Consider the following 26,951-nt stretch of genomic DNA (forward strand, 5'->3'; position numbering starts at 1 on the left):
GACACGATCCCCACCTCCCCGCACGCTACCCTCTCCTCCACGCCCCCCCTTCCGTCCTCCCCTCCTCCACCCTCCCTCCCTCCCCTCCCCCTCCCTTCCCCCTCCCTCCCCTCCCCCTCCCCCTCCCTCCCCCTCCCTCCCCTCCCCTCCCCCTCCCCTCCCCTCCTCCCCTCCCCTCCCCCTCCCCTCCCCTCCCTCCCTCCCCTCCCCCCCCTCACCTCCTCCCTCCCCTCCTGCCCCCCCACCAATTCTGCCTGCCCCATTTTTGCAGGTTGCAGCCCTCAAGGGCAGCATAATGATGTTCACTGTGATAACATATTCCTACTTTCCACGAATGATCAATATCTGGGAAAATGGCCAGGAGCGGTGTACATGGTATCGTGAAGACTACAAATCCGACATCTTCACCGCCAGTCTAGACACTGGTTTTGTCGCTGGGCAGGTATGTTGTTTCTCTTGCAATGTGTATGACACCATGGGCTGGCGTTCCCAGTTGTCCGACAAAGTTTGCGTGAGGAGCCTGTGATGCATGGAATGAAATAGCTGCTCATGCTGCATTTAGAGCTGTAAGTCTTCGACCGTCCGCCATCTCCAGAGGAAGTGGTTGTGATGATCTTGATCGTCTGTTGCAGGGCAGGCTATATGCCACCGGCAACGTGAACAGAACTGCTATCACCAGAAACAAATTCCTACATCTGTCCTCGAACCTCCTGTAGGAGACGGGTGGTGTAGGCTGGTGTGCCTCGAGGGTGTCCAGGCAAGGACACGCTAGGGATGGAAGAGGGGACAGGCGTGGGCAGGGTGACAGGCCCAACAGGGTTGGTCTTAGTCAACACCATAGGGATCTAAGTTTTGGGGAGGCTCACCCTGGCATTACAGCTCCAACTGCCACAGGTCTCCAGGTCAAGCGCCTCTGGCAACTCTGTTCAACATTGGCGGGGCGCTGTCAGTGTGTATGGTCTACAAGGGAAATCCTGATGTGAGTAAAAATGAATCGTGCGGATAGATGAATGTCCAAGGAAGCCTCTCGGCTAGGTATTGGCTCTTCGTTCCCAGACAGTGAATTGAGATTCCGCGCAGGGTGCATCGTGCCCTCGATAGTGTGGCATGATGGGAAAAAGTCTGAGACTCTCAACACATCGGCACCCAAGCCTCCTCTTAGATGGTGCGTACACTTTAGCAAAGTCATTGCAGTGGCAAATGATATCGATCAAAAGGGAATTGACCAGACGTCAGTGATCGATGCGCCGGCTGGGTTCTGAGGGCAGCACCCTTTAAGGGACACAACGCGATGGCCTTTGGGTCTGATGACGCAGTTATCTGTGAAATTATCGCCAATAGGTTTCCATGATTCTAAGAATAGGAAGGAGATCGCTCCCTGTGCACGGCGTTTGGCATACTCTCGAAGCCGTTCTGAGCTGGAGCGCGATGACGGCCGAGCTCCGCTAAGAAGGGCAGCCTGCTTGTCCATGTGACCCGGCATCCATTCGAGGTCAATGAAACATCCATACTTCGGGATCTAAGTTTTGGGGAGGCTCACCCTGGCATTACAGCTCCAACTGCCACAGGTCTCCAGGTCAAGCGCCTCTGGCAACTCTGTTCAACATTGGCGGGGCGCTGTCAGTGTGTATGGTCTACAAGGGAAATCCTGATGTGAGTAAAAATGAATCGTGCGGATAGATGAATGTCCAAGGAAGCCTCTCGGCTAGGTATTGGCTCTTCGTTCCCAGACAGTGAATTGAGATTCCGCGCAGGGTGCATCGTGCCCTCGATAGTGTGGCATGATGGGAAAAAGTCTGAGACTCTCAACACATCGGCACCCAAGCCTCCTCTTAGATGGTGCGTACACTTTAGCAAAGTCATTGCAGTGGCAAATGATATCGATCAAAAGGGAATTGACCAGACGTCAGTGATCGATGCGCCGGCTGGGTTCTGAGGGCAGCACCCTTTAAGGGACACAACGCGATGGCCTTTGGGTCTGATGACGCAGTTATCTGTGAAATTATCGCCAATAGGTTTCCATGATTCTAAGAATAGGAAGGAGATCGCTCCCTGTGCACGGTGTATGGCATACTTTCGAAGCCGTTCTGAGCTGGAGCGCGATGACGGCTGAGCTCCGCTAAGAAGGGCAGCCTGCTTGTCCATGTGACCCGGCATCCATTCGAGGTCAATGAAACATCCATACTTCTTTCTGCCCTGTTGTAGTTTTGCGTCTTTGTATGGGGTGCCGAGTCCAATGTGCTGCATTGTCGGAGGCAGGCCAATTCTCTTGCGCGGGCTGTGACGGGACCGAGTACTGCTTGTCAGTTGAAGGATCAGGGCACTGAGCCCAATGGGTCTGTGGTAAACTGCGTGACCTGGTTCTGCAATGTGCGACGTAAACTACACATTAATCGAGGTAAGGTCCTTACGCTGATGTTCCATTGCATCTTGTATCACATTGGCAAGGGGAGGATGATCCAGCGCTGACGGCTATGCCAATGGCAGGGTGCTGTGCATGACAGGCAACCTTCCGTTGCGCGGGCTGCGACGGGGTGGCCGCTGGGGCAGGAGAAGAAGCAAGTTCAGGAGGTAATTCTTGACTTCTTCATTCAGAGTTCTCGAGGAGCCTTCCTCTGTCAACATGCACCGTGACACTTGAGCTCAAAAATAAAGGTCCTTACATCGACATCAAATGAGTACTGTATCCAGACGAGCAGGAGTCCCATGGTGCATGGATGGCAAGCAAATACGCGCGTCTCATGTTGAGAGGTGCCGTGGGAAGGCAGCAAATTCAAATCACAAGGCTCCAGTGCAGTGGAATAAAGGCAAGGACAGGATGCCTCCTGCAGCAAGTCCGGACCGAAAGTAGGTTGGGCCCAGGATGCGCAACGCCCCATGGCACTCTACGTCAGCAGAGCTCCCAGTCTCGATACCAGGCCTACGTCGTCCATTTTGGCGCGAAACCTGGTCCTGTGGTGGCGAGGTGTAGGCTGCCCCTCAGGCCTTGCAGGTCACTGCAGACGGCCAGTCGCAGTTCTTGGTGGCCGGATTAAAGAGCGTGGTGATGGGGCAGGCCATGTAGTGGCTGCCGCTGGAGCCGCAGTTGAAGAAGCCCTTGCAGCCGCCGGCGACGTCGGCAAAGAGGCCAGACTTTCCTCCAGAGCAGCCGCACGTGGCGTCCTTGGCGGCACATGCCGGGGGAGGAGGGGGAGACTTTCTTGACATGGGAGGCGGTGACTTCTTGGTGGGTGGGGGAGACTTCTTGGGAGCGGGGGGAGGCAACTTCTTGGCGGGCGGGGGCCTCATCTTCCTGGAGGGTGGGGGTGGGGACTTTGCGGCAGGTGGCGGCGAAGCCACGGGGGAGGGGGAGGGGGAGGGGGAAGCATTTGGCGAAGGCTCTGGTGGTGGAGGGGAGGAGGCAGGAGAGGAGGCAGGGGATGGGTAAGGGGTGGGGGAATCGGTGGAGGGTGGTGGGCTGGTGCCGGTGGGCGAGGTGCCGGGGGAGGCGGGCATGATGGCAATGTCGGCACAGTTCCAGAACTGCAGCATCAGGAGCGAGTCAACGGTGGTGAGGGATGGAGAAAGCTGTGAGCGTAGCAGGATGGCAAGAGCATTGGGGGGTTGGTGTTTTGGGCAGGGCATGGCAACAACCCTTCCTTGCTGAGGGTTTACATCGCTCAACAACGGTCAAGCACGCTCGGCCATCATGGGTCTCACCTCCTCGGGGTACGCGTTGTTGGATCCGCAGCTCGGCAGCTGTGGGCTGGCGTACTTGGGGTCGGTATTAGGGGGCTCGCAAGAGTTGCCTACAGAGCAGAGGCGTTGCGAGGAGGAGAAGGCCTGTGGGAGTCCTATGGCCGGTGCATGTCATTGTAGTGCCACTGATGTGGCGCACTGCAATGCCCCTTCCCACTCCTGGGAATGCAAGACACTCAAAGCCCCATCGCCTTCCACCGCCCAGCGCAGCCCTCACCAGTGAGATAGTACCACTGCATCACGCAGCGCGCGTTGACACCGTCGCAGGTGAGACCCTGGGGCAGCTGGTAGGACATGGTGTAGGAACCGGTTCCCCGATCGTACCAGTAGGGGCTGCCAGGGTTCTGAGCTCCGGCCACGTCGGCTTGCACCTGGGGAGGCAGGGTCCAGGTGTGGGATTAGAAGGGGTTGAGGGCTCCCAGGAGGGCTGGCGTCGGTGTGAGGTGCTGATCAGGTCTCAGGACGCCATTGGCGAGATGCAGAAGTGCCTCGAGCAGATCACTGGCCTCAGGAAACGAGCAGATTCACTCCCTGCTGGCGTGTCGCCCAAGGGAAGGAGAGGTGGTGAGGGGGATGTCCCCGCGCCGCGGATACCCCACTCACCAGGACGTGCTTGTCCAGGCACTCCTCAGTGAGCTCCGCGAGCTCTGAGGCTGGATCCTCGATGACGCACACCCTGTAGGTGAACCTCCCCTTGTGGCTTGCGGTGATCACGGTCGTCAGGTTGACGACCTGGCCTTCGGTGTAGGTCCCGGTGATGGTCCCGGTGGCTGAGACGCCACCGTACTCGTGCTTCCGCTCCCCAGTGTAAGAGTCCCCGCACATTCCGTGGTGAGAAAGCGGCCATTGCAAAGTATTTCCAGCGCTGACTGCCGCCGGTCCTGCTCAGGTGTAAAGGGTTGGGAAAGGATGAGAGCCCGGTCTCTTAACACGGTCATTCATGTCCGGGGCGAGCAACCCTCACCTCCAGCATTGAGGCACTGCGGACAGTAGTCGGTGTTATGCAGGGCATTCCTCGAGGCTGGCACGGCAAGGTAGCCGTGGGCCTCCGCATGCTGCAGCAGGCATGCAGCAATGGCGAAGGCAAGGACCAACGAGGCGGCCCGCGCGTAAGTACGCATCGCGAGGTTAAGGGTTCAGGAGAATGTGCCGGCAGTTGGTGTGCGGGAGAGTGCTGTGGTAACAAAATGGAGGTTGTATGTTTATAAAGTGGTCCAGTTAGATAATGTTTGGGCAATGTGTGCCTCGCCCCGCTTATATTCAGCCAGTGAATTTTTATCTGTTTCCGGCCCAGCTCCTCGGAGGAAGGTGCATTGACCGGAGGACCGCCATCTTCCCAGTCCGGCAAAAGAGGGGGTCACCAGCCTAATGTGTGGTCAATCAGCCTTTGGGTGAAAAGTACTAGGTAAAGCTGGACTCAGTGCGTCCGCAAGCCTCGAAATGCTTGTGCTCAGCAAGCACTGGACTGGAAGTGCAACTATTGGCACTGCTGTCGTGCTTGTGAAACTCTTGCATCGGTGCATAATGCTCCATCAAGATGTGAAAATCGTGTTCCTTATGATAATGGGAACAATCTGTTGATACATCCGTGGAGTTTACGCTAGATTCTGGGTATCATATGTGAATCCTTCATCAAGCCCCTTGTCAGGATGAGAGGTGCATCTGCAGATGCCCGCGGGCCCTTGCCCGACTACCCCTCGTGCCGGAGTTCGCGCCCCTATCGGGTTTCTCACATGCAACTCATTGTCCGAGCCTTCAACCATTAGGGCTTTCGTATTACCATTCAATACATCGCAAAGAGGGCCCGATTTGTTGAAAAGCGTACATCGAGTGTTGTGCTTTCCCATCGTTTGGTTCCAACCTGATCGCCAATAGATTTTCAGAAACATGTGACGCAGCCGCAGCCGCTTAACCCCACCCTCATCTATCTGTCTAAGGGATCCTTCCATCGCATGCTGATGTGCACTGGAACTGTCTGCTGAGGACTGAATGACATCGGAGAATTCCACCAGCTAACCCCGCGTCCCGCCTCCGGGCGCGGCGCACCGGCGACCAGGTCTCCGGAAAACCCCTCATTCATAAAATTGGATAACCGAATAAGCTACCCAGAGAGTCCCCGTACCCTGCGCTTATTAGATCGTCTTCGAGTTCTTTGGAAGCTGGTGGATTGAAATTCTCGATGTGATGCTCCATTGCCTGCACAGAAGCCTCCTCGCATCATGACCATCAGGGGTGAACAACCACTCTCGCGCGGAGAAAATATACGCAGTTCTAGTCGAAGCCACGAAGCGGAACATGCACATGCGTAGCAGCAAATTTAAATTGTCATTGTATTTTACGTCACAGATGTTGCCAGTGCTGGGGACCGGCAGCGAATTGGGCTCCTCGTAGCTTCCCCATGCCAGAAGTACTGCCCAGAAGGGCAGCCTAACTCGCTCAAAAACCGCGTTTCATCGAGTTTACTGCCTCCTAACATTTCTTTTTCAGTTGGATATCTAGTGATGCTAGACGGGGAACTGGTCCTGCAAGACGGTGGTGGAACAATGAACTCTCTGCGTGAAACGCCTTGCTCCTCTCGACCACCGAGTTTGTAGAGGGAGGGCGGGTTCGCGGGGGTGGCGCACCAAGGCGCTCTGCCCTGTAGCTCCTTAACGGACCTCTCAATGACCTTGATATGCCCAGTCGAGGACCAGTCTACTGAAACCGCGATGGTAAAGTATCACGACGGCGCTCAAGTACACCTAGCTAGGGCAAGTTTACCTCCGATTCAGGGCTACGTATTCTTTCTCCAATGACCATCATGACTGGTGTTCTCGGTGCATACTCAATAGAGAGCCAGAGGCGGACCACGATGCTGAGAGACGCGTGCGGTGCAGCGAAGCAAAAACGAAGGAGAGGTTCACCTCATGCTTTGCATGACGCGCTATGTTTCCCGCGCTCGCTTCAAGACAATACAAAGCGCCAGACGGACATTGGCAGGTCCTACTGTGCACAGTCTCTCACTTGCTTGATACTAATAACACCGAGCGTGCATTAAAATGGCTCCCAAGCGGGGGATGAGCGCAGAGGATAAGCGCAAGACACTGCTCGCCATATTTCACGAGACCAAGGACGTCTTCGTACTGAAGGTGGGTGTGGGCTTGCCTGCGATGTATTACGTCGACAAAGTAATTCAGGAATAAATCTTATGTATAGTATCAGAATTGGAGAGGATCCCACCCCCATCGCGAGACCGTAGGATGTGGAGAAAATTGGAGCGAAACGAGGGGTGGTCCTGCAAAGCATCACAAGTACACCTAGCTAGGGCAAGTTTACCTCCGATTCAGGGCTACGTATTCTTTCTCCAATGACCATCATGACTGGTGTTCTCGGTGCATACTCAATAGAGAGCCAGAGGCGGACCACGATGCTGAGAGACGCGTGCGGTGCAGCGAAGCAAAAACGAAGGAGAGGTTCACCTCATGCTTTGCATGACGCGCTATGTTTCCCGCGCTCGCTTCAAGACAATACAAAGCGCCAGACGGACATTGGCAGGTTCTACTGTGCACAGTCTCTCACCTGCTTGATACTCATAACACCGAGCGTGCATTAAAATGGCTCCCAAGCGGGGGATGAGCGCAGAGGATAAGCGCAAGACACTGCTCGCCATATTTCACGAGACCAAGGACGTCTTCGTACTGAAGGTGGGTGTGGGCTTGCCTGCGATGTATTACGTCGACAAAGTAATTCAGGAATAAATCTTATGTATAGTATCAGAATTGGAGAGGATCCCACCCCCATCGCGAGACCGTAGGATGTGGAGAAAATTGGAGCGAAACGAGGGGTGGTCCTGCAAAGCATCAAGGATGTGCTGCAGGTGAGGGAGCAGGGATCGTTTCTACCAATAAAATCCATGCAGTCCGGCCACAGGCTACACGCAGCTCTGCCTCACTTCCACAGACACTCGTAGATGATGACCTGGTCCACATGGAGAAAATCGGATCCTCAAACTACTTCTGGTGAGCATCTGATACCTGGATTAGTTTTTGAAAGGACTCTAGTACCCTGGTATGCTATACCAACATGGAGTGTAGCAGCTATCAAGTCGTACAGGACATCCAGACAACAGTTTGGCCGTTCACCAGATTGCACAAGGATCATGCGTGCACCGCCCGCGTACTGAATCATGAACCCCACTGCGCTCCTCCTCGAAAATGCTGCAGGTCATTTCCCAGCGAGGCGGCAGTCAAGCTGCAAGTCGAAATAACCAAACTGGAGACGCAGCTTGAGGAGCGAAGCCAGGAGGCAAAAAGCCTGGGTGCACAGCTGGAAAGCAAGAAGGTTGGAAACACCGATACGGTGAGAAGAGTGTTGAAGGAATAACAGGTTCCTGCAGAGAATGGGTGGGACACCCTGGAACATCTTGCATGAGAAGATGCTTGCCGGCTGCCTCACTGTTTCTGCTCGATTGCTCATAGTGTCGTTGTCAAAGCAACCAAGCCTCCCCTCCCGCAAAGTAGGTGCAGGAGGAGAGATCCTGTCTGGTGCGCCGGCTGGCTGAGCTGGATGAGAAGCTGGCTGCTAGCTCAGCAGAGCTCAGACAATATGCAGCCAGCGACCCTGAACGATACGAGGCCCTGAGTGAGAAGATGGCTTGGTGTTTGGCGGAGACACGGGAGGGGGGCGCGATGGCAGCCATGCACTGTGCACTGTTGTTACCGTATGCTCATCAACTCCCAGGTGTACAGGCCTGAGTCATCGACCCGGTGTACCAATGACCCCATGATCACTTCATGTTCACCGCAGAGCAAGCCACCCCCGTGGCCATCGACTCGGCAAACCGATGGATTGACAACCTCCACGCCCTGCACGACTGGCTCCGGAAGAAGTTCCAGGGAATGGACACCCAAGTGACGAACTTGTTCAAGGAGGTACGCGCTTGTGTGCAGCGTGGTGCAGTTTGGGTCTGGCCTGCCTTGCATGTGCACGTGTTCATGGGGAAGGTTGGGAGGCTGAATATTGGGCGGGAGAGCCCTGGGCAAGGCTCGTCAAACCCTGCCACAACTTGTTGTTCCCGCTGACGGACTCCCGGCATGACCATGCAAGCTCGACAATTCCCACATTGCACCTCGCCCGCCTCCTATTCCGCGCAGCATGGCTTCTCTGACGAGGCTGAATACCTCGCCGCCTGAGGCCGCACAATGGCGGGTGAAAGGGACTCGAGAGGTCCGGCTTCGCGACAGCTACCCATAGACGGTTCCGTAGCCTGCGACCTGCCCGGTACCTGCCTCTTCCCACCCTGGCCGCCCACGGGCCCCGCGTGCCCTGATATGCCCCGCTTGACCACATTTAGTGCTACATAAATTTTGGACGAGAAAAACCACTCCAAAGTCCGACCCACTTTCCCTATTCGCTAGGTCAGTCATCCATGCGTGACCGGTCCACGCTGCACGGGGCGGGGGAGGAATATTTGCGAGCACAATGCCATCAGATGCAAAAACGTGCCTGTCCCGCTTCAAAGATCGGGTGCCCGGGATTTTCATCTAGAGTCGCCGTTCCGAGCAACCTTACCCCCCCAACCCTACAGGGATAACTGGCCCGAAATGGCTCAGGTCTCCACAGGTGTGCCGGCCCCACAAGTCCCTGCTCCCCCGCGCCCCAAGGAAGGTCCGTGCAGCACGCCCTGTTACCCCGTGTCCTTCCATCGACGTCCTCGCATGCCACGTTCCGCCCCCGTGCAGGCGTGACCACCAGCTCCTTCGCCGGGTCCGGCCCCGCGGCGGACCAGGATGATCGCACCATCGCCGGGCTGCACATCCCAGGCTCCAGCACCCTGTACACCCTGCTGAGCCTGCTGCAGCTGGTGGCGGGCATCGCGGCCCTCATCGCTCCCTACAGGGTGAGGACACATGTTCACGGATTCTGTGGGCTGCAGTGTCCAAGGCACGCCATGTATGCCCCCTCCCAGTTTCCTACCCCTGAACCTGTCTCGAATCCCCTCCCCTCTTTGTGCGTGCAGCTGACTGACATCTTCTTCAAGCACCACATCATCGCCCCCGATCTCCTGTACGAGGAGCTGTGGAGGCTCCTGGCAGGAGTGCTTTTCGCTGGCGCCGCCACCGCCTACGCCCTGAAGGTCAGTACAGGGATCCCCACTTCGCCTCTAACTTTGTGCATGCATGGCATGATGTTGGTGGCCGTGGGTCTGGAGGCTCCCTGGGTCTGGCATGACTGGCTGAGGGAGGCGTCAGTGTTTGCCCCCAGAAATCTAGCAGGCGGCTCTCCCCAGAAGTGATGTGTTGGTGCATCCATGTCTCCCCTCCTCCCTTGGCCCCGCCAACCCCCCAACCATCCACTCTCGAAGCAACCCACCCCACGACAATAACAGGTGACCTCTGACCGCCAGCTTCTGGCGGAGCCCCTCACCCAGCGCCTGCAGCTCGGATTCGTGTGGTTTGCGCTGGTGGCCCTCGTCCTGCACCTGGTCTACCTCCTCTTCATCAAGACCCTGACATGGTGGGGCCTGCTGCTGGGCGCCGCCGTGGTGGCACCCACCCTCCTCCTCCCCGTGGTCCACCTCAGCCTCAGCGGCGGCTTCGGCCTGGCTGCCACCATCCACGGCTTCCGGACTGGACTGGGCAACCTGGTCCACCCACGCAGCTTCTCTGTGGCTGGCTTCCTCTACACCCTGCTCACCGTCGCCTTCACCGTCGTCGGCTTCCTCATTGTCATCCTGCCCAAGTGAGTGACTTTTCTTCGGGTGTGGGGGTGTGTCTAGGAGGGGGGCCGAATTGTGGGACGCCTGCTAGCGTAGAGTGGTTAGCGTCTGTAGTGGTGGGCCATGCGTGCTGAGAAGGCGCTGCGCTGCGTCTCCCGCTCTCATGCGTTCTAATGCCCGCTCAAACTGCCCCTCCTCATTCTCTTTGGAGGACCCCCTGTGCGTCACCCACTCAAACAACTCCTCAACCCCATCCACCCAGGCGCACCCTGGACTGGACCTACGGCTACCACGCCGGCAAGAACCCGTCCTTCCTGTGGCAGTGGGTGGGCGCCGCCTTCTTCTTCCTCTTCTCCGCCATCACCTACACTCTGACGGAGCGCTCTGTGGTCGGCCGCCTGCACACCACTGTGCCCAAGGTTCTGAACGTCGGCCTCCTGGTGGCCTCCCTCTTCTTCATCCTGGACTTTGGCACCCTCATCTTCAACAGCCCCATTGCGGTGGGTGCTTGGGGTCGGGTGTGGGGGGATGCAGTGATTGTGGTGCCTGCTCATGAACACTGCTTGGGTCATGCGAGGGCTGGGAAGCGCTGTATTTCATCGTGGGAATATCACCTCCTTGTCCTGCATGCCCCGCTGACGTCTGCATCCTGTAGTAATCAGTGGCTTGTTAGTGTCTTCAACCGCAATCCCCCACCCTCACCATTCCCCTTTTCCAGGGCCGCTGGCTGCTGCCCGTCCTGTTCGGGCACTGGGTCCTGGTCCTGCTGGCCTCCATCCTGGGCCTCAGCGCCTCCCCGCCCGCCACTGCCTATGAGTACGAGCCGCTGCTCGGCGAGGGCCAGGTCTGAGCGCGGCCTTGCCGTCGCTGACTTGTAGGCACCCTTGCACGTGCTCCGCACGCAAAGGCACACCACCACGCTGAACCTGATCGATTCGACCGAGGGGATCCGGCCCCACCCCATGCGACGCCATCATACTCCGATGCGACGTCGCGCCGCCGCCGTGTTCGGCGTCCGGGAGCCTGCCTGCGCAACTTGCGCCTGCTTTCTAAAAACTTGTCCCCCTTGCCAGTAGCGTAGCCCCTCCCCTCCCCTTGTGACGGCCTTTGTTCTGCCTGCCGTGTGCTTCCGAGAGTTGCAACAGATTCTATGGGATTCAACAGGGCAGCTGGGTGTGTCAGTGAGGGCATGGGAGCCAGGAACTGGGTTGATGACGTGGCACCTCCTGTCGTTGTGTGTGTGTGGTGGGGTGGCCATGGTAAGGGCAGGGCTTGGCACCCTGGGAGTCAGGAGGGAGGCTGTGGGGGCCACCACGCCGCCCCTCGCTACCCAACCCCCCGGCTGCGGTCACTTGAAGTCGCCGTCGAAGGAGGTGAACCCTGCTAGCGCAAAGACGTGGGCGTATTCCTTCTTTTCCAGCTTGCTACACCAGTTCCAGGCGCTGGTCAGCCGGCCGTCGATGCAGGAGCCGGCGTCGAAGAAGTTGTCGGCCCCAGACCCGTCAAACGCGTGGCGGAAGAAGTCGAGGAGCACCGCCCCGCGGCACCCCGCCACCGACCCGTGCACGGCCTCCACGTAGGCGCGGACCGCGCGGTCGCGGCACAGCGTGGGCAGCGCCTCCAGCACCAGCACGAGGGGCCCCAGGATGCGCGGCACCTGGGTGTACTTGTCGATGAAGAGGAGGGCGTTGGGCACGTTGTGGTCGCCCAGGTGCACCACCGAGGAGCCCACCCAGCCGCCCAGCCGGCGCTGGCACCGCGCCAGGATGGCGTGCATGGCGCGGCCGACGCCGGGCGCTGCCTGCACGCGCTGCAAACCCTGGCCCGTGTTCTGCAGGCGGTAGTAGTTGGAGGGGTGCAGCATGTCGGCGTCGGCCATGTACCACAGCTTGAACATCTGTGGAGAGAAAGGAGGGGGGGGAGCCAGAGGGGGGTGGGTGGGTGGAGGGGAAGGAGGGAAGGAGGAAAGGGTCTTGGTGGGGGAGCCGTGCAGTAGCTATGGGGCCACGACCTTGGGGGCATGCCACGATCTTGAATCCCTGGAATGTCTCTCACTGCCCCTTCTCCCGGTGCCCGCGAACAAGCTCACCCCCTCCCAGCCCTCTCCCATCTGCAACCAATCCAAGCTCACCTCGTGGGAGATCTCGCGCCACAGCGTCAGGCTCTGCAGGACGTATGTGTACTGACGTTCATGCGAGTGGGTGAGGCGCGCGCCCTGCGACCCGCCCTGGATGGCCAGGCTGGCCCCCGGCTCCGCCTTCTTGGGGGAGAAGTGCGCCTCCAGGTACCCGATCATCCTGGGGAATGGGGTGCCGAGGGGAGAGCGGGTGTGTCATCGGCCGCGGCTGCACCCAGGATGGCTGACTGCCCTCATGTGAGCCATGCAAGAGCATTACAGGGGTGCTCCATACTCAAGAAACCCCCCTCTGTCCCGACCCGGTCTACAATCAATGCCACAGACATGCCCCTGCGCCATCCGCCACCCGCCCATGCTCCGCACTTGTCCACGGGGTCGCGATTGAAAAGCAGGTACGTGTTGTTGTCAGAAATAGAGTACAGGCAGCGCAGGACGTCGTCCTCGGAGAGCGTGGCGGAGCGGTGCCGCCGCGCCAGGACCTCCCTCGCACGCTCCTTGGCCTAGGGGGGGACGGGGGGGCGTGGGTGAGGCCGGCAAGGGCATCGCCGGTTTCCCTGCCTCCAGAGGGCAGCCAGGCACGAATCGGGTGATGGCTCAAGCGCGCCCCCACCCTCAGCCTGTCGCCCCTTTCAACACCGGCCTTCAGCACACACCACTTCCCCCCCTTTCTTAAGCCACCTTGATGCGGCGCTGGACCTCATGCCGCGGCACGCCCGACGCGTGGATCTCCGCCGTCGCGCAGTCCAGCAGCGGATCGTCCAGCAGGGCCAGGGCGCCGGCGCCCTCCAGCAGCGTGTACACCGTCCGCAGCGGCCGTATGCAGCTGTGGAGGGGAGGAGCGAGTGTTTGGGCATCGGTGACCACCAAAGGGAATGTCAGGGAGGGTCGCGCCTGGCGTTAGCAACGTGGGCAGCTGAGAGGTCACCCTGCTTCCCGGTCTACTTTGCAGCAGGTGGCGAGGCAGGAACCTTCCGACCCTCACTCCATGGATGCTGGTACAGACAGCCTAAACAGATACAAAACCCTCTGGACCTGCCCGCTGCCCTCTCACGGGGCTCCGGCCATGTCATCAACGCCTCTAGAGCGTTTCCTTCGAACCCCCCCCTGACCAAGACAGAGCCCCTCTCCCATTCCCCCAGCCTTGACCCACTTGAACTCCAGCAGCTCCTGGATCTCTGGCTCCGAGGCGTCCATGAGCATGTACATGAGCTTGCCGTAGGTGTCCCGCATCTTCTCCGGGTTCATGATCTTGTGCCGGCGCCCCACCTCGAAGCAGTCCTGGAAGAAGGTGGCCAGCCCGGCAAAGTCGCGCTGCACGATCAGCTTCTGGCCGCGGCGGAAGTCCTGGGCCACCACCAGGCCGCACAGGATGGCGCAGATGTCCTTGACCTGCGCGTGCACGCGCGCGGACTTGCTGCGCCAGCTCAGCACGTCTACGCGGTCGGTGTACTCGGAGACAGACAGCGCAGCCTCCAGCAGGCGCAGCAGGCGCCGTTCCTCGGGGTCCAGGCGCAGCGGGATGTAGCGCGCGCGCTCGCGGAAGGTGTCGTGCAGCGTCAGGCCCGACAGCGGGGCGCCAGCCTGATGGAAAGGAGGGCAGGCGGGTGGTGATGTGGGTTCTGGTGAGGGTGGGGGTGGGGGATTGAGGCAGGGGGCCGCGCCGTGGGGGAGGGGCAGAGGTCAGGGATGAGGAGCCAGACCAGCTGCTCCTGGAAAGGGCCACAACTCAGAGCATGCAACAGGAGGCATCACCGGCGAACCCACCCAGCCAGTCCGGTGCACCGCCTGACCTTGCCCTGCGGGGCTGCCTCCTCCGCCTCCTCCGCCTCCTCTTGGCCGGTGCAGCCCCCCTCCCCTGCACCTTCCAAACCCTCCCGGGCTGCGTCCTGGGCCTCCCGCATGCGCTTGGGGCTCATGGCTCCACCCGCGGCGTCGCCCAGGTTGGCCTGCACAGGAGTTGCAGCATGGGACATGCATGCGCCAGTCCAGCGAACAATCAGGGGAAGTCTTTCACTGCACCCCATGCACGATGAGCTGCCCTACAAAAGCATAGGCAAGCCTCACCTGGGACAGACTCCGCTTGGTGGCTTCGCACTCGGTCCTGAAGTGGCCGGCCGTGGTGTCGAGGTCGACGGCCGCCGCCTGCAGGGAGGCGGCGAGTTCGGAGCACCTGGGGGCCAGGGCGGCGCCCGCTGCGCCCGACTCCGCCGCGGCGCTGTGGATGGACCCGGCCTCGGAGGCCAGGACGCGCGTGTCGTCCGCCTTTTGACCCAGGTATTCGGCCATCTGCTGGCTGGCCACCAGGAAGCGGCGCTGGGCTGCCGAGGCGTCGGCCTCCGCCTTTACCCTGGCGGCATGCTCCTCTGCAGGACCATGGGGAAGAGGCGTGAGCAGGACCCCGGCGCGACGCAGCATGCACACCCAGGACCCATCAGCGACAGGATAACAGGCAGGAACATCTATCAGGCGCTCCGCTCCAATGCCGGGCAGCTGCTCTAGAGCGGCATGCATTCGCGAGCGGGCATTGAATGTAACGAAATTTCACCCCTGCGCACCGTATAAAAGCTGCTCCTGGTCCTCCTGGTGATCCCTGTCCCCGGACTCCGGCACCGACTCCTGAGGCTGCCCATCGAGAATGCTGTCTAGCTGCGTCATGGCGCCGGGGCTGCTCTCCGCCTCACTCGACTCAGAGTCAGTGCGCGAGAGAGAGGCACGCCAGAAGGTCGACACCAAGCTGTGCCACACCCTGGAGGGGAGCATGCGGGGTTGTCAGCATGGCACGACGAGGGGGTGGAGAATGCGGCCGGGAGCTTCGCTTGACAGCTTTTCTGAGGTGCCCCTGGGTTTCTTGGGCGAATCCCGGGGCCCCGTCGGGCAACGACGAGAGTGTAACAGCATGGCGCGATTACGCGCCGGCGCGCGTGTCCACAACAGGCATGGTGCGACCTGCTCAGCTGTCACGTAGAGCTGCAGAACTTGTCACTTGGCTTTCTGACGGCCCAAGACCTAGGAATATGGATATGCAGTTCCGTGAAGCCGTCCAAGGGGTGAAAAGTGTGTACTTTGGTATTGTCTCTGTGCAACAGGTACATGCGAAGCAACAACCTGCACCGCCAGTCCCAGTGGGCAATGCTGGGCACATTCACGCCCTCAGAGGAGCAACATTAGGTCTCATTCACGAGAACAGATCACTGAGGCTCCTAGAAGATCTTTCAGGGGAAATTAATGCACAGTTGCATAATACATTATGTAATGGGAAATCACGGAAGAGAAAAAATCCTCCTGCGAACCACCATCCGTCAGGTGTTCAGCAGTGCGGCGGGTCCGTCCAGAGACCAAAGCGCGTCATTTGTTTTAGTGAGTGTTAGCGCCTGAGGAAGACCTTTGCGACCGGTTCGAGACCGCCGTACCTCGCTCTGGTGATCCCTGCTGCATCCCCACCTGTGAGGCAGCCGAAGTCAAGTCCCACACGACCACGCTCCAGGCAGCCCGAAGGTCAAGCAGTCGACAATAGACTGGAATGGCGACTGTGAAGCGGCGCGAGTGCGTCTACTTTTACGATGAGGAGATGACCAACTACAACTACGGGGGGGGCAACCCTATGCGGCCGCATCGCGTCAAGCTCACCACACAGCTGGTGAATGGGTATGGTCTTACGGATCAAATGCAGATTCTGCGACCGGTGGAGCGTACCCGTGAGGAGATCATGCTGTTCCATGCTGACGGTACGCCGGGGGGTGTCGGCGAGCGGGTGTCTCATTCCAGCAGACATGCCCAGCAGCATGATATGGAACCTACGTGAGTGTGGAACCATGCAACTAAGCAGGAGGCCTGCAGCCCGTGCGCGAGTTATCTACATCCACCCCCCCTCTCGGCCCCCCGGGGCCCTCCAGATTATGTGGACTTCCTCAACTCGGTCACGCCGGACAACCAGGAGGAGTTCATGATGCAGATGCGGCGCTTCAACCTCGGCCCCGTGGGCGAGGCCGACTGCCCTGTGTTCGACGGCATGTTTGAGTACTTCAGGGTGCGCTCAGGCTCGGCACACAGTGCCCTCTTGTTCTTCAGACGGGGAACCCTGTCAGGTGCCTGCCTGTTACTTTTGACCGCCCTCTGTTCTGTTCACTACTACACACCAATCCCAAGCACGGCCAACACACTTGAACTCTCCTCCCCCCCTCCTTTCTCATTCCAGATGTACAGCGGGGGCTCGGTGGGCGGGGCGGCCATGATCAACGACGGCCAGGCCAACCTGGTGATGAACTGGTCGGGGGGCATGCACCATGCCAAGAAGGGCGAGGCCTCTGGCTTCTGCTACATCAACGACATCGTCCTGGGCATCCTGGAGCTCCTCAAGACGCACCAGAGGTAAGGGCTGCAGGGTGTTGTGTTGTTCTCATGTGAGAATGACTCGAGGGGGAGTCTGTAGTCCACGCAATGGAAGTCTCTGGCTGGGCACGGGACGCTGCCTGCCGCAGACCCTCTCTGCCTGGTTGTTGCCTCTTCTTCACTGTATGCCAGAGGTTGCAGGAAAGTGCAGGCTCCGATCATCCCTGCCTCCCTATCCCGCAACGCGCATCCACACCCACACTCGCATGCACACAAAAACAAACACCGCAGGGTTCTGTATGTAGACATCGACATCCACCACGGCGACGGCGTGGAGGAGGCCTTCTACACCACCGACCGCGTCATGACCGTCTCCTTCCACAAGTACGGCGACTTCTTCCCCGGCACCGGCGCCGTGGGCGACATCGGGCACGACGGTGGCAAGCTCTACGCGGTGAACGTGCCGCTGGGCGACGGCATGGATGACGAGTCGTACAAGAGCGTGTTTGAGCCCATCATGGCCAAGGTGGGCTGGACTGGATTCTGTTGAGGGGAGGAGAGGCTGTGGTATGGTGTGTGGGCGACAGGGCAGTCTGAGGAGGGAGTTGCATGCCCGGCATACAAGCTACTACGAGCTGCTCATGTTGCAGCCTGAGCTGTCTCTGACCAGGGTGGAGCGCCTGACCCTCCTGGACCGGTCTCCCTGGCCAGGCACCCCAACTCTGCACCCTGAAGCTGCAACCGTGATCTCTCAGGCCCTGCCCCCATCCTCGCCCCAGGTCATGGAGATGTACCAGCCCAGCGCGATTGTGGTCTGCGGCGGCGCAGACTCGCTGTCCGGGGACAAGCTGGGCTGCTTCAACCTGTCCATGCAGGTGTGGGGTGCTGGGGTTTTGAGATCGAGTCTGGGCTTGGGCTCAGAGGGCCCTGAGGAGCACACCGAGAACATGGCCACCTGTGTGTTTTGGGCTCACATTCCGTGTGTCTCAGCAGCACAGCTTCCATTGCCGCAACCTCATCCCTGCCCCCACCCTGCATGCCCCGTCACCTCTCCCCGCCCCATCAGGGCCATTCCAACTGCATTGAGTTCCTGGCGCGGTACAACGTCCCGCTCATGGTACTGGGCGGCGGCGGCTACACCATGCGCAACGTGGCGCGCTGCTGGTGCTTCGAGACCGGCCAGCTGCTGGGCGTCGAGCTGGATGACGAGTGAGCGTTGGGGATTGGGGAGATTGGGCGGCACAAGAGTGTAGGATGTCGCTGTGTTGGAGGGTAGCAGGGTGCGCAGGGTTCTGGCTCGTGCATTAGAGTTGGAGACTCATTTTCCATAGAGCTCAAGATCGAAAAAACGGGACAGCTGCTCTTGGTCGGCGATGTGTCCAGTGGGAGGGGCTGCAAGGCATCCAGCAGCTCACATCGCGCCGCTTGGCCCCAACCTTGTCCCACATTTTCGGGATTCTGCACAGCCTCATGCCTACCCTTTGCCCTCCTTACACGCCCCCCCCTCCCCATCCAAACAGCATCCCCGAGCCCGCGCTGGGGGAGTACGACTACTACATGGACACGCACAAGCTGCGCATTGCAGGTGGGCGCAAGCCACACGCTGTGCATACTGCGGGTGTTCCTGTGTGTGGCTGGCGCGAGCAGGGTGCTCAATCCTGCCCCACAGGGCACCCTCCACCGCCCTCCACCTCTTCCCCACCGATGTTGCGTAGTGAGCAACATGAAGAACACCAACACGCGCGAGGCGCTGGAGCGCATCAAGGTGCAGGTTCTGGCCAACCTGGCCTTGCTCCCGCCCGTGCCCTCGGCCCAGATGGCCCCCCGCCCGCCCAAGACCGAGCTGGTGAGGAGCCTTTGTGTCGATATTGCCTGGTTGACTGTGCATGCTGCAATGATTGGATGCCAGGCAGGGAGTGACGGGCCAGGCGTGCAATTTGCAGCCGACGGACGCGCCGTCGTCAGTGCATCGTCCCCCCCCCCCGCGTCCCACCCTCCCTTTCCTCCCCAGCCCGACATGCCAGAGGTGGACATGGACGCGAGGGGTGGGGGCCAGGCGTACGATGACAAGCGCGTGGCGCACGATAATGATTACGCCTCGGGTCAGTACTGTGCTTTGTATCTGGATGGAGGGGCCTGGAAGGAGAGACTTCAGTCTACTAGCCGGCACAGCGGATGCTGTTCACAGCAAGGGAACATGCAACACATGTACCATGTCCCCATCAACCTGATCCCACCTGCAACCCCCCCTGCCAAACCAGGTGATGAGGATGTGCAGCCGGCCCGAGACCTGCCTGTGAGGCCCAAGGAGGTAAGGGGATTGTAAGAGGACCTCTTTTGCCCCCCCAGAGGTCTGACTCAACACCCCCTTCATGGCTGCGACTACGCACCTCTCAAAGCCTCACCACTACCAAACATGCACGTTCAACCCCCACTTCCTTCTCCACCAGGAACCGGTTGACCTGGGCCTGCCCACCGTCGCGCTGGTGGACCGTAATGGCTCGGCACCCTCCCAGCCCATGGACGTGGATGGCTTCGGCGAGGGCGGCGGGGAGGAGAGCAAGCCAGCAGCCGCACCCGCCGCCGCGGCCGCCCGCCCCGAGTCGCGGACCGACGAGTCCTTCCTGGCGTCCGCCACGGAGGGCGCGGCGCCGGCGCGGGAACCAGCGCTGACGCTGACCGGGATCGTGCAGCCCATGGAGGAGGAGGGCGCGGCGTACGAGACCAGCCCGGGAGCGCCGGGCGCTGGACTGCCTGTCGCGACCACTCCCGCGCCCGGCCAGCCGGACGCCGGCGAGCAGGGCTTCTTCCCGGCGGACCTGGCGCAGGCGGCGGGCACCGCGGCCGGCGACCAGGCCGTCATCCCCGATGCGGAGGAGGTGCGACAGGCGGTGGCCGACGCCGCGCCCTCCCAGGACCTGATCGGCCAGGCGCAGGGCTGACAGATGATCAGTCATCAGCCGCCAAGGCTCCAGCACGTTGCGGACGCGTTTGCGCCGACCACAGCCGCCTCTCCTCTGCATGTCATGTATGGCGTCTGGCACGATGTACCCCCTCTGATGCGCCGCGCTCGGCATGTACCCCCCGCACCTTTGATGATGGGCGCTGACCCGGCACCGGCACCTGGAAAGGGGATCCCACAGCAGCAGCAGAGAAGGACACAAGACCACGGGGAGAGGGGACGGCGTTTCAGAGGAGAGCAGAGCCTGGCATGATCCGCACGTGCCGGGTACTGCAGCCTCAGGCCCGGCGCATCGTGCCGCGCACGGCCTTGACCGCCAGCGCGGCCGTGGCGGCCGACAGGGTCAGCCACGTCGCGGCGTAGTTGGTGTGGTCGCGCGGCATGACGGAGAAGGAGCACAGCTCGTCCAGGGTCTTGGGCAGGGGCACGACATCGGGCACGGCCGGCAAGCTCCTGGCCCTGCCCCCCAGCACCTCCATGGCCGAGGGCGGCTTGACCACGGTGGGCGCGTCTGCGGCTGTCGGGGGTTGGGAGGGCGGCGCGCAACCGTGTCGGAGGGGTCGGGCGGGGACTGGAGGGAGGGGCGCACAGGCATGGTACCGCCGAGGTGTGAGTGAATGGCTGCTCTCGCTCGCACTCCTCGTCCCAACAGGGCGACATGCTGGAGCAGTCCGCACTTCGACCCCGCCCCCTGCTGGCCCCTCCCCCACGCGCCCGGACCCCTGACCACAGCAGATAGCCCCGCGCCGCGCCGACCACCCTCACCCAGGATGGCCTCCACGAGCGGCGTGTCGGCGTCCCGCCCCGCAGCCTGCGCCAGCTCAGCGGTGTTAACGTAGTACCAGGTGCAGGCCTCCAGGTCGTTGGGAGGGACAAACTGGCCGGCTCGCTCGCCGTGCCGCACCACGCCCACGACCGTGACCTGCGGCGAGTCTCGCGAGCGAGGTGTGTGCTGACTACAAGGCCACGCACCCGTTGATACCGGTGCGGCAAGCAGACCCTTGCTGGGCCGCCCCCCCCACCTCCGGTCCCAGGCACCTGTCCGCTGGGTTCTCCGACCCTCCTTTCCTCTGGGTCTGTCCGCCAGGAGAGGGGGACCCAGCCCCTATTCACCAGCGCCGTGCGCTTGCCGTCTGCGCTGGTGAGCGGCGTGACGACCAGGTAGCTCTGCGGCGTTTTGGGGGGGAGTGCGGGTAAAGCTCGCAAGGAGATGGCCGTGCCTGGCCGTGAAGCAGGCAGCGGCCACACTCCCGGCGCACCCCAGCCATAGGACAACCCGCCGCAACCCCCACCTGCTCCGTCACCCCCGCACTGGAGGGCCGGCCCCGCGGTCCCACAAAGGCTGCCTTGGCGTGATCGTACGTGCCCGTGAGGGTCACCCGGGAGTACTCGGGCGGCAGCTCATCGACCGCAAACAGGTCGATGGGCTCCGCCAGCAGCTGCTCCCTTCTCTCCTCCAGCAGCCTCATCTTCCACTGCCGCCGCTCCAGCTGCCAGTTGCCCAGGTAGGCCGCCAAGAGGCTGGGGATGCCCAGCAGGGCCGCTGACCAGGGGGTCCTCCTGGACCCCGACCCGCTGCGAGCGGCCACGCCTGCTCTGAGGAAGTTGGGTAGGAATGCTACAGCAGGTGGTCACAATGAGTAGGGGCGGTGCATGCACCAAAGAGGGTGAGACCTACCTCCTGATCGGGGCGCAGGGACGCTGTGAGGCTGGCTGGCGAATGCCCTTGAGCTGATTGGGGGAGGGCGAGGAGTTCCCTGAGTCGCACGCAGTCCCAAGGCAGCGACAGCTTCTTCTAAAGCCCTAGTCGCAGCCTTGAGGGTCCCTGAGGTGATCCCCTGCTCGCATCGGGCTGCCAGACCCGGCAGTCGCATAGTCCGGAGCACCATGAAGGACATGACGCAGGCAGCGATCAGGTTGTGCTGCTATACCATATCATATCGTTGCGATTAGCTGAACTTTATATCACCTCGCTCAAGCATTGGCAGTCGCAGATACATGGAGTATGAATCATGAGGGTTCCCAGGCATTGCATGGGTTGCATGACTAAGCACCGCTGCCAATACTGAAGAAGAGCATGGCAGAGGAGGAAGAAATGGGGGTCACAGTGGTGGTCCAAGGATAGCCAATGCCCATATTGCCAATTTTGAAGATGAGTTCAGATTCAAATTCACTTCCAGAGAAGAGAAGAGACCTTAACTGATGATGTCTCACAAAAGGTTGTGCACATCCTGTGACCAGATTTCCTGCACATTGCACTCACTGTCTGTACACTACATGTATTGTAAGGAATTACCTTCTGGACCTTGAATGTCTATCTTTGGTGCAGTGAAACGGGACCCTCCCCACACATCATTGACCCCAACTTTCTTGCTTGCGATCGACGCCCCCCCTTGACACAGTCGTGGTCCGTGGTCCGGTAAAAAAGGGGGGCAACCTCAACCCGAATCCCTCGATGGCACAGAGAGCACCGGTGTCGTTACCCTGTTGATTCTATACTGGTGAGGAGCTGGGCTTGCTGAAACCGCTGTTGCCTGCAGTGGCGAAGCCTCAGGGCCGGGTAGTCCAGCCTTCCCTCAAGGCACCGCGAAGGGCGCCGGCCAGAGGATACACACCGGAATCGAAACAGCGTATAGTAGCAGTTATCCTTAGGTGAGGGTTTTACTCAAAGATTGTTTGTGACGAGCACTGGGCGCTCTGGTTGAGCCCCCCCGTGCGAGCGGCACCTATCCTCTCTCCCGGGCCGCAGGCATGTCTTTCCCCAGCGACCGACCAGAGGACTGTGCCACCCGAATCGGCATGGGTGTAGCCTCAGGAGCGGTGACAGGCGCCTTCCTGGGCGCCGTGGCGTCCAACTGGGGAGACATCCCACTGGTGCTGCGTAACAAGCCCCTGCCCGCCCTGCTCCGGACGGGGAACGTCATGGTGAACTACGGCGCCACCCTGGCTGTAGTGGGCCTCACGTACAGCGCTGTCGACGTAAGGAGGGGAGGCGTGTGCCACCCTATGCTGTGGGAGGCTTGTGACAGGGGAGGGGCTTGGTTATTCATCCCCAGCTGTATTGTGCCCTCCGCCAAAGTCACTGGGGCCGTACGACCCATTCATCCATCCCCTTTGCAAACCCAGTGCGTGGCTGAGAGCCTTCGTGGCAAGCAGGACTGGGTAAATGGATCTCTCGCGGGCCTTGCTACTGGTGGAGTCCTGGGAATCCGAAGTGAGTCAGCGGACGAGATGCTGTTGCCTTGTAGATATGTGGTCTGTCCACTCTGGTTGGGTTCCGTTGGGCGATGGGTACCTGTTACCAGGTGCTTGTTCCTCCGCCATGGTACCCGTCTTCTTGACATCCTCCTGACTCCAGGCAAACACACTCCTGTCACACAGTGGGCCGCATCCCAGTCGGCATTGCTGCGGGGGCTGTCCTGGCCTTCACCTCCGCTATGGTGGATGTGAGCGGGCAGAAGCTACGGTCTGATGGGTATGTAGACGATGGCGCCACCACAGGGCGCACAGTGTACCCCTATGATGCCTAAGGTGTCCGCCAAGGTCAATGTTGACCTGTGTGAGAGCAGTAGAATCAGACCAAATAGGTGCCACAAGGAGGTGTTGAGAACACATTGTTATCAAGGGGTTGGACTCAACACCAAAACGAATGTCAGGACTCGAAAATGCAATGAAGAGTGGTCTGCAAGGCCGACAAAAGGACAGGTCAAGGTGCGGCATGAAAACCTGGAATGTTGATCAGCTCCATGAGTCAATTGATATCATACTGCTCTGTGCAGAACAACAAGAATGGGGCACCACACAGTTCATGTGTGCAGTTGGCTCCATAGTCCAAAGTCGTGGGGGCACTGAAACTGTAAGATTTCGGTGCTCCTGTCAACAGGGGAGCTCGGTTTTGGGCGAAGTCTGTTGGCTCGTGCTCTCCTTTCCAGTTCACGACTCGCTTCGGATTTACAGCCTGCACCCAGACCGCAATGTTGGGCCAAGGGAAGGTCAATATTCCATATTGAAAGAATACATGGCTCACCAAGGACAATAAGAACCTCCCTAAAGAGGTCGCGTGGCTGCTGATGAGGGTCCTCTCTGGGCTCGGAACCTCGACCAGCTCACGATGCCTGGTCATCGCTCCACAAAGGTGCTCATCGCTCTTTGCATTGTCATTGTTAAAAGTGCTCCCATAATGTGCATCCATCCCAGCGCTGATAGCTCCCTCATCAACCCCGGCCTCAGGAGCTTGCACTGCCGCCACCACATTCTCCCTCGCCTCGTCCACGGCGCCAAGGCCCGGGATGACCGTGATTCATTCGACGAGTTCTTCTCCAGTGAAGACATACGAGAAGTATCGCAATATATGCCCGACCCCGACCAGCAGCTGTTCGGCGATGGTGGGCGAAGGGGGGGGGGCGGGGGGACAGGCTTGCTGACAGGAGGGTGGCCCCCCGGATCCTCCAGGGTTATGTCAGGGCTTGTGTGGGCACTCCATCCCCCAAGACCGTTACAATCCTGGGACATGAACGGCAGGGCATGGGCTGTGGGCTCCTACCGTCTTGGCAGGCACCCCGGTCCACCCCAGCCAGTCCCTCAGACAAGTGTGCAGCCTTGCGGTCCGGCACGGGCGTGCTATGGGAGGCTCCGCTGGGGTCGGCCTGCCCTGCATGCCGTCCCCAGTCGTTCCTCTGATGGTGCAGCCCCTTTTCCTGTGCCGGCCGTTGCATACCTTTGTCATCAGTGTCCAGGGAACATCTCTGCGCCCCTTCTTCTGCTTCATTCCTGGCTCTCTTCGTTGCCTTGATGCCGGTTGTTTGTCCAAAGCTTTGGAAGGGAGACCATCAATCACTGAATATGCTTGTCCAGCATTAGCTTCTTGTGCCAGGCCCCTCCCCTAAGCCCTCCCACTCCCTCTTTCCAAAAATCCAGAGTCCTTGGTGGACACCTCGGGCTTCTCCAACCCCGGGCCACTGGCCGGCGGCCCTGACCAGACCTCTGGTGGGCTGAGCCAGCTGTTTGGTGGCACGCTGCAGAGCTCCTGGGACGACTCCCTGCTGCCCCAGGACCCCAACACAGGCCCGGTGCCGGGCCCATTCCCCACGTCCCCGGGCGGCTGGGACCGGGGCGTCCAGGGCGAGGACTCCACCCTCTTTGACGACCCGGACCCGGAGGACGTGGCCATGGAGGATTACCTCATGGAGAAGGCGTGGGACGAGACTCTGACCCTGCACCACGACAACCTCAACCGCTGCGTGAACAAGTGAGCTGGGTGGCTGGCTGGGGTGGTAACGGGATGCAGCACAGCATCTGGAGTTTGTGTGTTTGGGGTGGAAATTTCACGAGGTCCTGGCAGGCTGTCGAGGCTACGGCATAGGCCTTACACCTGCTCAGCTGCCATTGCCATGCCTCCCTCTCATCAACACTCCAACGACCTTCACATCCCTCTCCCCCAGATTTGCCATCACCCACCGAATGGCCGAGGTCCTGGAGGAAATCGAGGCAGAGGATGCGCTGATGAATGTGCGGTGCTGCTCTCCTTTGATCCTGGGATGTTGACCATTGTGGGGCTGATCTTTGAGCATCATTCTGCAGAACTCAACGCTCATTCCTCCTTTCCTCCTCTCGCTGGCCGCAGAGGGACCACGACCCCAAGCACTACCTCCCCGCCTGGATGCGGGCCGTCAAGGTGATCAACGACAACCTGGATCAGATCAACAAGGGTGAGTAGGATTGGGCTGCTCATACTCATTGTTGCTGATTAGTGAGGCACGCGGGTGCTGCTAATGCCTGGTCTTGGGGCATGCCCCTCGCCCAGATGCGATGCCCAAACCCCTCCCCCTCCCGCCCGCCCACGCACTCCAGAGACGCGCGAGGCGGAGGCTGAGATAAGTCGCAACGCCAATGATGCCTTCCAGGACATGGTCAACGAGCACCTGGAAGAGATATGTGAGTGTTTATGATTTGTTTGGAAGGCTGGGTTCTGGAGTCCTTGATCATCTGTGATGTAGACATGAAAGCGAGATCCAGCAGGGGAGGTCTGAGAGACCTGTCCAGTCGGGTGTGGGGCAAAGCCATTACCTGATTGGCACGTCTATCGCCAGGAGGCATTCCAAGTCCCGCTTTCCACCCCTTCCCAACCACCACAGACGCTGTGCAGAGCGAGATGGACGATGACCAGTCGCACTCCCAGGATTCTTACGAGGACAGGGATCAGGTGCGGGGGTTGGACGGCCGACCCAGCGCCTCCCAGCGCAGGAAGGAGCTGCAGCGGTGAGCCAGCGGGGCGTTGGAGGCAGTGCAAGGAGGAAATGGGGTGCCTCGGCAGAGACAAGTTTGAGTAGGTTTCTGCCTTATCGGTCGTTGTGTCATCCATTTTCTCTCATCAGCTCTGCGCAGAGGCTGCTGCTGAGGCTCCAGCCAGTCATTATTATCTCTCTAATGCCCCCCTCAATATTTGTCCTCAGCTTCAAGGGGATCGGGCTGGACTTCCTGACGGAGATCCTGCCGGGCGCTGAGCTGGCGCTGCCGGAGGTCGCCGAGCAGCACCTGGAGGCCCTTGCAGATGCGGAAGAGGTGCGCCTGCACGCAGCAGCCGCGGCCGCAGAGGCCGAGGCGGAGTCTGAGGCTGAATCCGAGGACGACGAGGAGGCCGGCGGCGCCTTTGCCCTGCTCGGGGAGGAGGATGAGGAGGACGAGGAGGACGAAGAGGAGGAAGGGGTGGATATTGCTGCGGACTTGGATGTTGTGGATGAGGACGAAGAGGAGGAGGAGGAGGAGGAGGAGGAAGGAGGTGCCTTTGATGGAGCTGAGGAGTAGTGGACGGGGTTGTCAACGCCCTTGCTTGCCGCCAGAGTTGCCGGCTTGAGCCGCAGAACCCATTGCGGTTCCTCAAAATATTGCCTTGGTGTAGAGCTCGCAACTCTGGCTCCACAAATGCTGGAATAACTTGCTTGGTGGGATTTTCACTTGACCCCACCCACTGCAGTCCCCTTGCCATACACTAGCATTCTTTCAACCCCTGCGGGGCGCACGCCCCTTGCCATTTCCATTGGCGTCGGTGTTGCTCCAAAGTTCTGATATGTGCTGCTTGGCGATTGGCT

General features: G+C 60.2%; 10 protein-coding genes across 10 annotated transcripts; 5 read left to right on the plus strand and 5 right to left on the minus strand.

Moving 5' to 3' along the window:
• Positions 1–689: 689 nt before the first annotated feature.
• On the minus strand, positions 690–839 carry F751_3723 (hypothetical protein; the record flags this gene model as incomplete). The annotated part of the gene is made up of 1 exon (XM_011399297.1): positions 690–839. One exon carries the CDS (start codon positions 837–839, stop codon positions 690–692), a length of 150 nt encoding a protein of 49 aa, XP_011397599.1.
• A 2,038-nt stretch (positions 840–2,877) lies between these two features.
• F751_3724 (hypothetical protein) lies at positions 2,878–3,204 on the plus strand (the record flags this gene model as incomplete). The annotated part of the gene is made up of 1 exon (XM_011399298.1): positions 2,878–3,204. One exon carries the CDS (start codon positions 2,878–2,880, stop codon positions 3,202–3,204), a length of 327 nt encoding a protein of 108 aa, XP_011397600.1.
• Positions 2,980–4,563, minus strand: F751_3725 (hypothetical protein; the record flags this gene model as incomplete). The annotated part of the gene is made up of 4 exons (XM_011399299.1): positions 2,980–3,162; positions 3,700–3,788; positions 3,956–4,109; positions 4,342–4,563. The coding sequence occupies 4 exons, from the start codon at positions 4,561–4,563 to the stop codon at positions 2,980–2,982; spliced, it is 648 nt and encodes a 215-aa protein (XP_011397601.1).
• A 2,786-nt stretch (positions 4,564–7,349) lies between these two features.
• On the plus strand, positions 7,350–11,285 carry F751_3726 (Meiotic nuclear division protein 1-like protein; the record flags this gene model as incomplete). The annotated part of the gene is made up of 12 exons (XM_011399300.1): positions 7,350–7,421; positions 7,532–7,594; positions 7,678–7,736; positions 7,941–8,076; positions 8,238–8,358; positions 8,524–8,638; positions 9,305–9,339; positions 9,459–9,616; positions 9,737–9,853; positions 10,106–10,458; positions 10,698–10,935; positions 11,154–11,285. 12 exons carry the CDS (start codon positions 7,350–7,352, stop codon positions 11,283–11,285), a joined length of 1,599 nt encoding a protein of 532 aa, XP_011397602.1.
• Positions 11,221–11,412, minus strand: F751_3727 (hypothetical protein; the record flags this gene model as incomplete). The annotated part of the gene is made up of 1 exon (XM_011399301.1): positions 11,221–11,412. The coding sequence occupies one exon, from the start codon at positions 11,410–11,412 to the stop codon at positions 11,221–11,223; it is 192 nt and encodes a 63-aa protein (XP_011397603.1).
• A 371-nt stretch (positions 11,413–11,783) lies between these two features.
• On the minus strand, positions 11,784–15,227 carry F751_3728 (UPF0652 protein; the record flags this gene model as incomplete). The annotated part of the gene is made up of 8 exons (XM_011399302.1): positions 11,784–12,332; positions 12,567–12,732; positions 12,936–13,072; positions 13,251–13,395; positions 13,723–14,153; positions 14,363–14,518; positions 14,637–14,935; positions 15,128–15,227. 8 exons carry the CDS (start codon positions 15,225–15,227, stop codon positions 11,784–11,786), a joined length of 1,983 nt encoding a protein of 660 aa, XP_011397604.1.
• Positions 15,228–16,092: 865 nt separating this feature from the next.
• F751_3729 (Histone deacetylase 1) lies at positions 16,093–19,843 on the plus strand (the record flags this gene model as incomplete). Its single annotated transcript, XM_011399303.1, has 11 exons — positions 16,093–16,297; positions 16,466–16,599; positions 16,768–16,940; positions 17,193–17,427; positions 17,681–17,776; positions 17,968–18,110; positions 18,422–18,486; positions 18,617–18,747; positions 18,913–19,003; positions 19,163–19,212; positions 19,352–19,843. 11 exons carry the CDS (start codon positions 16,093–16,095, stop codon positions 19,841–19,843), a joined length of 1,815 nt encoding a protein of 604 aa, XP_011397605.1.
• A 298-nt stretch (positions 19,844–20,141) lies between these two features.
• F751_3730 (Surfeit locus protein 1) lies at positions 20,142–21,999 on the minus strand (the record flags this gene model as incomplete). The annotated part of the gene is made up of 5 exons (XM_011399304.1): positions 20,142–20,380; positions 20,629–20,785; positions 20,902–21,030; positions 21,156–21,454; positions 21,918–21,999. The coding sequence occupies 5 exons, from the start codon at positions 21,997–21,999 to the stop codon at positions 20,142–20,144; spliced, it is 906 nt and encodes a 301-aa protein (XP_011397606.1).
• Positions 22,000–22,614: 615 nt separating this feature from the next.
• Positions 22,615–23,393, plus strand: F751_3731 (Mitochondrial import inner membrane translocase subunit Tim22; the record flags this gene model as incomplete). Its single annotated transcript, XM_011399305.1, has 3 exons — positions 22,615–22,842; positions 22,990–23,077; positions 23,245–23,393. The coding sequence occupies 3 exons, from the start codon at positions 22,615–22,617 to the stop codon at positions 23,391–23,393; spliced, it is 465 nt and encodes a 154-aa protein (XP_011397607.1).
• Positions 23,394–24,214: 821 nt separating this feature from the next.
• Positions 24,215–26,928, plus strand: F751_3732 (hypothetical protein; the record flags this gene model as incomplete). The annotated part of the gene is made up of 7 exons (XM_011399306.1): positions 24,215–24,248; positions 24,781–25,111; positions 25,305–25,371; positions 25,487–25,571; positions 25,714–25,797; positions 25,998–26,121; positions 26,856–26,928. The coding sequence occupies 7 exons, from the start codon at positions 24,215–24,217 to the stop codon at positions 26,926–26,928; spliced, it is 798 nt and encodes a 265-aa protein (XP_011397608.1).
• Between the last annotated feature and the right edge of the window lie 23 nt (positions 26,929–26,951).

This window comes from Auxenochlorella protothecoides (assembly GCF_000733215.1).
Source record: "Auxenochlorella protothecoides strain 0710 unplaced genomic scaffold scaffold40, whole genome shotgun sequence".
Taxonomy (NCBI): Eukaryota; Viridiplantae; Chlorophyta; class Trebouxiophyceae; order Chlorellales; family Chlorellaceae; genus Auxenochlorella; species Auxenochlorella protothecoides.